An 11,436-nucleotide genomic window follows, 5' to 3' on the forward strand; every position below is an offset into this window, starting at 1 on the left:
TATATATATATATATATACATACATATATACATACATATACATACATACATATATATATATATATATATATATATATGAGTGTGTTTGTATGTGTATTTATATATTTATAGGCATCAAGCTGTAAAAATTCAGCTAAAACAGTCATAGAAGTCTGGTGCTCTGTTGCAAGATTAATTCATTTTAAACAGCTGAGGGGACTGGGGCCATGTAAATTGAAGAGTTTTTCTCAGGAACACAACGCATTGGCCTGTCCAGGAATTGAAACTACAATCTTATAGTCATGAGCACAACACCCAACTTACTGATCCACACACCTCCAGGCACACACATACATATATGCAGACATGCATGAGCGCAGGTGTAAATTTGTTCATGCTTTGGTGTGTGTACTTACACACACACACACACACACACACACACACACACTCACACAAATACACGCACACACATACACATGTATGTATATGTATTTATTTATATGTGCATGTCTGCGTGTAACCATGCATGTGTCTTTGCATTTGGAAATATGTAATTATGTGTATGTATATACAGTGTATGTGTGTGTGTACATGCATCCATGGACTCATGGTTGCATGTATGTGTATACTGAGGTACGTCTGCATAATGTGTGCAAATTGATGATACACTTATGCATAGGTATCTAAACACCTTTGCAACCTTGTAATATTTGCACGTATCTTCAAGTGTTTGCCATTTCTATCTTTGGCTATTTAAGATCATCTGAATTCTTGTATAAAATTACACGCGCAATGTCAGAAAACAGTTTATCTACTCTGCTAGCATAAGGGGAAAACCAAAAAGAATGAACAAAACAAAAAAGTGCGAAAATTATCTCTGCAACAGATATTTACCGAAGATTATTCAGAGCTTCCTTCTAGGTGGTTTCCATCCTGGTGATGATAGCTGTTGCACATGTTATGTTATACTAATGTAATATAAACTATGTCATTCCCAAGAGAAGACATGCAAGAGAATTCAGAGCACGTATTCATAAATGTATGCATGAAAACGGTGTAGAAATACATACGTCTTATAGAGATTTACAAACCTGAAGACTCTTGGCATGCAAAGCACACACACACACATATATATAAATAAATATATATGTGTGTGTGTGTGTGTGCATATATATATATATATATATATATATAAATATATATATGTGTGTGCATGTATATATATAAATGTATTTGTGTGCATATATATATACATATATAAATATATATATATATATATATATATATAAATATATATATGTGTGTGCATGTATATATATAAATGTATTTGTGTGCATATATATATACATATATATATGGGTGTATGTGTGTGTGTAATCACTAAATGCTGTTATAATGAAAAACGCAACAGTGTCACGACAGAAGTAATATACCACCTGACTAAATCCTTGACATTATTGACATCGGTGGAAACATAGTTGTCTGGTTTAGAAGTTCAATTTGTGGTCATTGGTTCAGTGTTTTGTTGGGTCTAATCCTACAGCACATTTTGACTAGTGTGCTAACAATTGCGACAGCTTGAATAATGATAATAATAATAATAATCCTTTCTACTATAGGCGCAAAGCCTGAAAGTTTTGAGGAGGGGACTAGTCGATTACATCAACCCCAGTGTTTCACTGGTACTTAATTTATCAACTCCGAAATGATGAAAGATAAAGTCGACCTCAGCAGAATTTTGAACTCAGAATGTAGTGGCAGGTGAAATACTTCTAAGCATTTCACCCAGCATGCTAACAACTCTGCCAGGTTGCCACTTTAATAATAATAATAATAATAATAATAATAATAATAATAATAATAACCTTATTAATAATGGTTTCAAATTTTGCCTCAAGGACAGCAATTTTAGGGAAGGGGATGAGTCAATTACATCGATCCCAGTGTTTAATTGATATTTATTTTATCGACCCTGAAGGGTTGAAAGCAAAGTCGACTGCGGCGGAATTTGAACTCAGAATGTAGCAACAGGCAAAATACTGCTAAGCATTTTGTCCAGCATGCTAGCAGTTCTGCCAGCTTAATAATACTAGTAATAATAATAGTGGCAACAACGACTATAACTACAATGACAACAACAATGATATAATAAGTACACAATCATATTTGCATATCTTAAATTCCAGTATGTAGGTAGATATGAGGAGTCTCATAGAGTGCAATTGTTAAAACTTCCAAGAATAATCACTTTTACATTCTCATGACCAATTATTTGAAATGTCGGAAATGGTGTACTTTTTTAATTTTATTTAATTTTATTTGATTTTATTTTTGATTTTTGTCTAAGTTCTGTGTTCATTCTGTCAAATTGTTTATGTGAAAGTTTTGTGTTTCTTAGTATGTTATAGATTATTTTTGAAAATGTTTTTAGACTAAAATATAGATCACACAAGTTGTTTGTAATCAGATACATTTGTACGTTGTTGCCTTCTTGCAATATTTGTTTAATTTACAATTGATCACATGAATATTTGTCAGTAGATTAAAACTAAAGAACCACAAGCAAGAATGGCAGCTGATCACTTTCCATAGAACCAAATAAACAAACAAATAAATAGATAAACAAATAAATAAATAAAGGAATAAATAAAAACAAACATTGCTGTAGAAACAACAAAGGTGATTAATGTAAACTCTTGTCAAAAATCAAGAAAACAGGCCTGATTATTTTACATCAATGGGATTCCATCCTTGCTTAGTTTCTCATACATCAAAGTATGGAAACAAATAAGGACACAAAATGAAAATGAACATCAACAAAACCATGTTAGAATTAATATAGCTTTGACTTTTAATAAGATCAAACATCTTCACTTTTCCTCCTATCTTCTCTCATTCTTCATTGAGCATCATTTCTACAGTGAATTGTTTGATTGCTTTTACTCCTGGTATACTGTCATGCTTTGCATTTGGCTTCTTGCAGAATTGACTTTAACAAATGAATTACTTCTATTTCATCATTGTCACTCATGTCATTGTTGTCCCCATACTTCTCTTTGTCATCATAATTGTCATTGATGTTTTCATCATCATCGTTATCATTGTCATCATTGCTGTTGTTCTCAACATGATCACAATGACAATCCCAACCATCATCAGTTTATATTCACTTCACATGCTGGCATGTTTTGGATGGGTCATTATGGCTCAAGTCAATTCTTATATAGAGGTGAAAGAACTGCATTCCTAGCCAAGTCAGGGAACTATGTCTCATTTTTGTCATGCATTGTGTCTCATTTACCTGCCACATTTTTATCATGCTTTCTGTCCCATTTGCATGCCTCATTTTTGTCATGGTTTGTGTCTCATTTGCATGTCATATCTTTATCATGGTTAGTGTTTCATTTGCTTGTCTCATTTTTGTCATGCTTTCTATCTCATTTGCATGTCTCATTTTTTATCATGGCTTCTGTCTCATTTTAATCGTGCTTTCTGTCCCATTTGCATGTTTCCTTTTATCATGGCTTGTGTCTCATTTACATGCATCCTTTTTACCTTGGTTTCTATAACAGAAAACCTTAGGGCTGAATGAAAGCATAAGAAAAAATACAAAAACCTCAACGCTATCATTGAATCTATGCATTACTAATATGGCCTTCCTGCAAGAACAGCTCATAGTATTTTTTGTATTTCTTTCTTTAATTATGCATGTCATTCTAACTTTTCATCATCTAACACAAGATCACCTCCTCTAATTCCACCCCCTCTCAAAAATTCCTTGTCTTACAAGTTGCTTGGTTATCCTGCCAGTGCTGGTGCCATGTAAAAAGCATCCAGTCCCCACTGTAAAGTGGTTGACATTTGAGAGCATGAAAGGCAAAGTCAACCTTGATGGAATTTGAACTCAGAACACAAGGACAGAAGAAATGCTGTTTAGCATTTTGCCTGGCATGCTAACGATTCTGCCAGCTCACCACCTTAATTATAATTTTTCACATATTAATAAGAGTAAGAGCAGAGATTCCTAGCACATCATTGCAAAATGCTTCTTGGTTGTAGCCAACAGGCTCAGCTTAACCCTTTTGTTACTGTATTTATTTTGAGATGCTCCGTGTTTCTTTCAATTACTTTAAATATAACAAAGAATTTAGTAAAATAATTTAGTTATCATTCAGCTAGTGTTAGGAACATAAACTGTAACTAAGGTTTGGTGGAAGATTTTAATTCAAAACTTATGAAAACAAGACATTTGTACTCAGAGCCAGAGCTGGTTTCAGCGGGGTTGGTAATGAAAGGGTTAAAATATCAACATTATAAAATAGAAAGTTTTATGTAATGGAATCAGCAGAAGCCGTCTCAAGTGGATTGATATCAAAAGGATTAAACATATTTTCAGCTGAATCACGATTAATACTCATAAAGTTTTAAAATCTAATTTAATTCAATTGAAATTAAATTTAGAGAACAATTATTTGTCAGTTTCATAAAATTGTACAACTCAATTCAAATTTTCATATTTAAAACAAACATATTAATTGAACTATCATGTTTGGGAAAACTCTCAAATCAATTTATTAATTTAATGTAATTATATCTTTATAAGTACAGTTGTTTATTAGCTTATTAGTGGAGTTGTTAGCATGTTGGATAAAATCTGCTTTGTGCCTATATGTTTATCAAGCTGGAGCTTCTCTAGATTTTCAGGATGAGGGTACAGGATACCAATCTGTGACAGGGTTGATCTCCAGGGGCAACTGATCCTCCTATTCATCCTTGAGTGTACTGGAGGGATGTGTAGTGGAGTTCCTTGCCCAAGGACACAGTGCATTATCTAGTCCAAGGGAGGGAACTATGAATTATCGATTGTGAGCTCAACATCTTCCTAAACATGCATCTTCGTACTGGATAAAATGCTTTGTGGTATTTTCTCTGGTTTTCTACTTTCTGAGTTCAAATTCTGCCAAGGTCAGTCTGCCTTCTATCCTATTGGAATTGATAAATTTAAATATAATTTCTATTGCTAAAATAATGGTCTCTGTCCCTCAGAGCTTGTTAGTCTTGTATTTCCATCACTCAGGCATCCCTGCCTCACTTGTCTTTCCACCTTTCATCACTGCAATGTAGACTGCAATGATAAACACCAATTCTGACCACATTGTTGCAATAGAAATACTTACGATACAGCTAACACGGTAACAAAGTTGGTAAATAGAGTCGGGACTACCTTATGTACAAATAGATATGATAAATGCTCATGCAGAGAAAAATCAAAGTGTCCTTTGATGAATCTCTGTATGAGTACAAATCTTGTATATAAATGTACTGTGCTCACAAGGAGAAGGCCATATGTTTACAATGGGCAGTTGGCTGATTCATTTAAGAATTGTTATCGTAACCATGTCACCAGCTTTAAGACAGTCAATAAGAGACATCCAACAACTTTGGCCGATTTTGTATGGTGACTGAAAGAGGATAAAAGTACAGCATAATTTGGTCCATAGTAAGGCATGCGAAACCATATAATATAATTTCCAGGATATGCCATCTCTTCTCCTAAGAATTCCTGTCTATTCTGTGGACTAACAAGGAGACCATTAATAGAATTTCTGAAAGACTCTTGAGATGCCTGCATGCATATAGATATAGTTTCACACAATGCAGTGGGAATGAATTTTGAGTAACCATTAACATAATTTAATTTACTTTAAGGTACGAATAACTTACGATGACTTTTAACCACCCTATTCTTACAAACATCAAGTAGATAATTAACTTGCTTCGTGATCATGAGTGCACCAAACCTCACATGTGTGTATGCTCACATTTACGTGAATGCTTGTATGAGCGAGTGTACTCGCACTATGCAGCTTGCCCAAAGGTGTTTATACGTCCATATTTGTTAATGGTTATTTTCAATATTTTCCTCACTGTATTGCATGGTCAGTTCTCTTTTTTTCCCCATCTGTGATTTTATTTTTGATCTTCTATATAAATGAAGATATTTTCTCCATCTAGCTGTTTTTCTTTCTACAAAACAAAACGCTACATTGCAGAACTGTTATTTTAATGAGTTGTATCCATTTATCATCAGACGAGATACATCAACTGCCAGATGCTCCTGAACAAGTTGTTGAGTGTCCCACCCAAAAGGAATCGATGCTAGATGTGTCGAAACAATTGTCATGATTAATAAATTCTCATATATTCCATCTTCAGTCTTTCATTTCCCATATATATATATATGTGGGTGTGCGTGTGTGTGTGGATGTGAGTGTGTGCATTTAAGTGAGTGTGTGTGATTTTGTTTGCATTTATTTCCATTATTGCTTGACAACCAGTGTAAGTTCGTTTATGACCCTTCCCCCTGTTAAAACTTAGCAGTTTAGCAAAAGAAATTGTGTGAATAAGTACTAGACTTTATAAAAAGAAGAAAAGTACCTGGGTTGATTTGTTTGGTGAAACCCTTCACTAAGGTGTCTGCCTGTGTGTGTTTGTGTGTTTGTGTGTATGCTGACGTGTGATAAGGTGGTGAAATATGATCTTCAGTTGTTGAGTCTTACGGAGATGATGACAAGTCACAGACATTTGGCAATTTGCAGTGTTTGAGAAGACATGTCAAGCTGAGTGAAGTTGTAGTCATGGCTAGTGCGGGTGACATGTAAGAGGCACCTGTGCCAATGACATGTTAAAGGCACCTGAGCTGGTAACACATATTAGGCACCCGGTACACTCTAGAATGGTTGGTGTTAGAAGCCAAGCCAAAACAGGCTGGAGTCTAGTGCATTTCTCTGGCTAACCAGTTCCAGCCAAACTGTCTAAACCACACCAGCATGAAAAACAGACACCAAATGAAGATGATGATGATGATGTATGAATGTGTGTGCGTATGTATGTATATATGTATATATGCATGTATGTATGAATGTGCATATGAATGTATGTATGTATGTTTGTATATCATTTTGCCAATGTATGAAAATTCCTTGTCACTCTTGTCATCTGCAAAAGCAGTAAAGTTGTGATTGTCTTATTAGGAACTTGCAAACAAGAGCTCTAATAATATTCACTGATCACAACATAAAATATATAAATCAAATAAATAAACACATAAATATAATAAAGCACATCGTTATGCAGTCACATAATATAATTCGATACCCAAAGGTGTTTTGTATGCAACAGTTTCAGAGACATGGACGTCAATTCATGGCAAGCAAATTTTTTGCCACTCAAACGATTTTTGTTTGAAATAGATTTCTGAGTAAATTACGCTGTTTCGGTGTAATTACGTTGCATTACATTGGACCACAAATAATTTTGTTCATTTATCTATTTATTCATTTTATTTTATTTACATTCCGTTTTTTTTTTTTTCTTTTGTTAGAATCCTTAGAGTAAGACCTTCAAGAGGACTCATTACAAAAGGACACCAAATCTTTATTCTGAGGTTCTCTCCACAAGAAATTAAGAAATATCATGAAGAGATAAAAATGTGCTTCAATAATTGTCCGAAATTTTATCGGGTACGTTTCCAGTTCATTCTCTGCAATCACTTTCACATGAAAGCCTTCAAATCACTTCTAAATTTGTGTGTTTGTTGTTGTTGTTGTTGTTGTTTGACCTTGGGTTAGCTCTGATTCTGCAGACTTATGATCAAAGATGTTCAAACCATGATGATGCTGTCTTTTTTTTTTTTTTCAGGCAGATTATTCCCTGAGCTACATTTTTTAATGTGGCGTTCTTTCATTTTCAAGGTAGTAACGATATAGTTTGAGGAGATTTGGTTGCTATTTCTAGCAAGTAGTACTATGAATAAAATGCTTTCTCATTGATTTCAACCAGTAAACTGTTGAAAGATTTTCATTGTTGTTGCTGTTGTTTAACTCTCAAGTCAGCCTTGATCAAGAAATCCATGATTAAAGGCTTTCCAGCCATGACCAGCATGTCTGTTTGCATACATTCGTCCGTCCATCCATCCATCCATTCATCCATCCATTCATCCATCCATCCATACTACAGATCCAATCCATCACTGGAACTGTAAAAATCTGTAAAACTTTCGAGAAGTTTAGCATTTAAGTATATATGAGCATGTCTAGACATGGGACTATATGCATGAGCATACATACATAAAACAAAACAAAAATCTGCACATATACCTACATATATACATACAAAAATACCCTGTTGTTGATGTTGACATTCCAATGAAGGAGGCTTGAATCTAGGTTAGAAACCGGCTCTTTTTCTATTGACAAAAAATCTTGAAATAAAACTGAACAATGACATATATACATACATATAATTACCAGTGCTTGGCTGGTTCTTTATTTTATTGACTTTGAAAAGATGACAGGCTAAGTCATTGACCCTTGGTGCAATTTGAACTCAGAACAGAGTGACCCAGAAGACCCAAAAGACATATTGTAAGGCCTTTCAACCTTTCGGGGTTGATTAAATAAGTACCGGTTGGGTATTTACATAGAGTTGTCTTTGAGGAAAAGAAAAGGCAAATAAATATCCAGTATAAAGGAAAAATTGAAGTTCTATTCCAAGAGAATGGTTACCACCTGGGATTAAGCATATTACCCTTCCTGCTAAGATAGAATGTCCACTCATGGCAGCAATCTGTGATTAACAGAGCTTGCTGAAAGTAGGTTCCTTTGTTAAAGCTATATTTGCCATTCACAGCCATCTTTTAGTAAATTTACTGGGTAGCTAAGGAGCAGTAGCTACTTTAACTTCAGCTCTTTCTAGAATTGAAACTGGAAGATGTTCATGGGGTGTTGGCTGAAGATGAAAATGACTGTTTCCAATCCTTTCTATCTTGTCTACCAGCTGTCATGCAATCTCATCCTTGGTCTTTAAAGACCTGTAACTCATTCCATATGCCTCATGTCCATGATTGGAATTAATATCATTCTTCACATTCATTAGGATATCTTCCAGCTGCTCTCGTGTGGGCATATGGAAACACTCTCTGTTTTTGGTGATCTTGGAGTATGCTATTTTCCTCTTTGCCCACAACCAAGAAGGCTGTGTTCTTTGTAGCATTTCAATCCTGTGGTTTTATCTGGCATTGAGATATATCTCATTATGTTTTCTCACTAGAAAAACTATCGAAGTGATAATTCAAAGTTTTACCTATCACCAGTCTTATGTATCAGAGTGCGAATGTTTGCTTATGCAAATGTGCCTCTCTGTATAAGCGTCATTTTCTCTTTGCAAATCCCTTTGTTTAAAAATCTCTTAAAATTCCATGGGGCAGGGCATAAATGCTGCTACCATCTCTAAGCAGACTGCTCCTACCACTGATGTCACATTTGTAAAAGAGGCATTTTTCTTTATCTACTTATCATTTTTTAAATCTGTTACGATTCCATGGGGCAGGGCATAAATGCTGCTACCACTTCCCTAGGAATCACCTCTTGCCACTATATCAGTTATTGTCGTATTTACAAATATTGTTTTCAAAAATGTCTGATGATAAAATAATTTTTTGATTCAAAACATGAATCTTTTCTTTTTCCCTTCATTTAACAAAGGTAAAATAATAAGAAAAATCTTGTTCCCTTTCTACCTAACAGGTCCATATAAACATGACATAACAAAACATCTAATTCAGAAAGTAATCTGATATTTTTTTCAGAAATTCATGAGTTCATGAAAGTCATGCATGTCACAGGCAATTCTAATAACAACAAAAACGAAAAAAAAACAGAAAAAAAAACACAACAGCAACAATAATATTGATTTAGTTTGTTTACCACAAAGATGATGAAAGAAAGTATATTACAAAGACAAATAAAAATGTTAATATTGATATTAATAATAATCCTTTCTACTATAGGCACAAGGACTGAAATTTGGTAGGAGGGGACTAGTCAGTTACATCGACCCCAGTACTGAACTAGTACTCATTTTATCAGCCCTGAAAGGATGAAAGGCAAAGGCGACTTCAAGTGGCATTTGAACTCAGAACATAAAGATGGACAAAATACTGCTAAGTATTTTGCCTGGCGTGGTAAAGATTCAGCCAGCTCACTGTCTTTGGTTTAAAATTTTGCTACATGGACAGCATTTTTGGGGGAGGGGACTAGTCGCTTACATCGACCCCAGTGCTCAACTGGTACTTATTTTATTGGTCCTGAAAGGATGAAAGATAAAGCTGACCTCAGCCAAATTTGAGCTCAAAATGTAATGATGGTTGAAATACGTTTAAGTATTTTCTCTGGTGTACTAACGATTCTGCCAGCTAGCCCCCTTATTAATATTAATAATCTTTTCTACTGGAAGCACAAGGCCTCAAATGTGGGGGAAGTGATCAAGTCGATTACATCGATCCCAGTGCAAAACTGGTACTTACTAAATCGACCCTGAAAGGATGAAAGGCAAAGTCGACCCCGGCGGAATTAGAACTCAGAATGTAGTGACAGACAAAATACCACTAAGCATTTTGTCTGGCATGCTAACGATTCTGTTAGTTCACCATATCATCATCATCATCATCATCATCGTTTAACTCCATTTCTCATACTGGCTTGGGTTGGACTGTTTGACTGAGGTCTGGAAAGCTAGTGGCTGTGCCAGGCTCCAGACTCATCTGGCAATGATTCTATAGCCAGATGCTCTTCCTAATGCCAACCACTCCATGCACCACCAGCACAGGAGCCAGTCAGGTGGGCCTGGTATCGATCACGTTCAGATAGTGCTTTTTACATGCCACTGGCACAAGAGCCAGTCAGGGGGAACTGGCATCGGCCATGTTTGGATGGTGCTTTTAATAAACTCGACTGCTTTCACGAACGACAATACTAAAAATGAACCTGACTGCTCTCAAAAATTAAGTAAAAGTTAAAAAACAGGAAAAATAATCCAGAAGCCTTGTCCAGTACTGGATTGATCCCAAAATTTAATTAGTTTGTGCCAGTTACGAGGCCAAATATCCCTGCAAGTTTCACCTGAATCTATCCAGTGATTCTTGAGATATCTTGTCCATGGACAAACAAACACAATCGCAAACAATACCTCCACCTTAGCGAAGGCGGAGGTAATAATGAGTTTAAGTTAGCATGTTCAAAATAAAACAACACATGAAGATAAAACAATTTCTCTCTTTCTTATGGAGAATTAGTATTTAAGAATAGATATATTATAGAATTAATATCTATTAGAATAATGAAATTATGATATATCTGTGTAAAAAAAGCTCGCTATGGCTAGACGGGTGGATTTTAATCTGAAAAATCAATCACCGATTCATGCGATAAACTAGTTAACCATCACATCAAATATTCGAGGAAATGAGATTTTACAGAAATAATTTCATCTTAGTTTCTCAACACCACAGGTTAAATGCGTGTGTATATATATGTGTGTGTGTATATGTATGAATGTATATATATGTTTATATAAGTATATATATATGCATATATATGTATATGTATGTATATATAT

The 11,436-nt window shown here is 34.8% G+C and overlaps 1 protein-coding gene across 1 annotated transcript in view; it reads left to right on the forward strand.

Moving 5' to 3' along the window:
• Positions 1-11,436, forward strand: part of LOC106867322 (cilia- and flagella-associated protein 65) — a 720,747-nt gene that overhangs the window by 173,004 nt on the left and 536,307 nt on the right. Inside the window, exon 11 of the mRNA XM_052971190.1 lies at positions 7,364-7,502. Within this exon, the coding sequence (XP_052827150.1) occupies positions 7,364-7,502 (139 nt within the window). The remainder of the gene's footprint in view (positions 1-7,363; positions 7,503-11,436) is intronic.

The sequence above is a fragment of the Octopus bimaculoides genome, chromosome 10, assembly GCF_001194135.2.
Source record: "Octopus bimaculoides isolate UCB-OBI-ISO-001 chromosome 10, ASM119413v2, whole genome shotgun sequence".
NCBI lineage: Eukaryota > Metazoa > Mollusca > Cephalopoda > Octopoda > Octopodidae > Octopus > Octopus bimaculoides.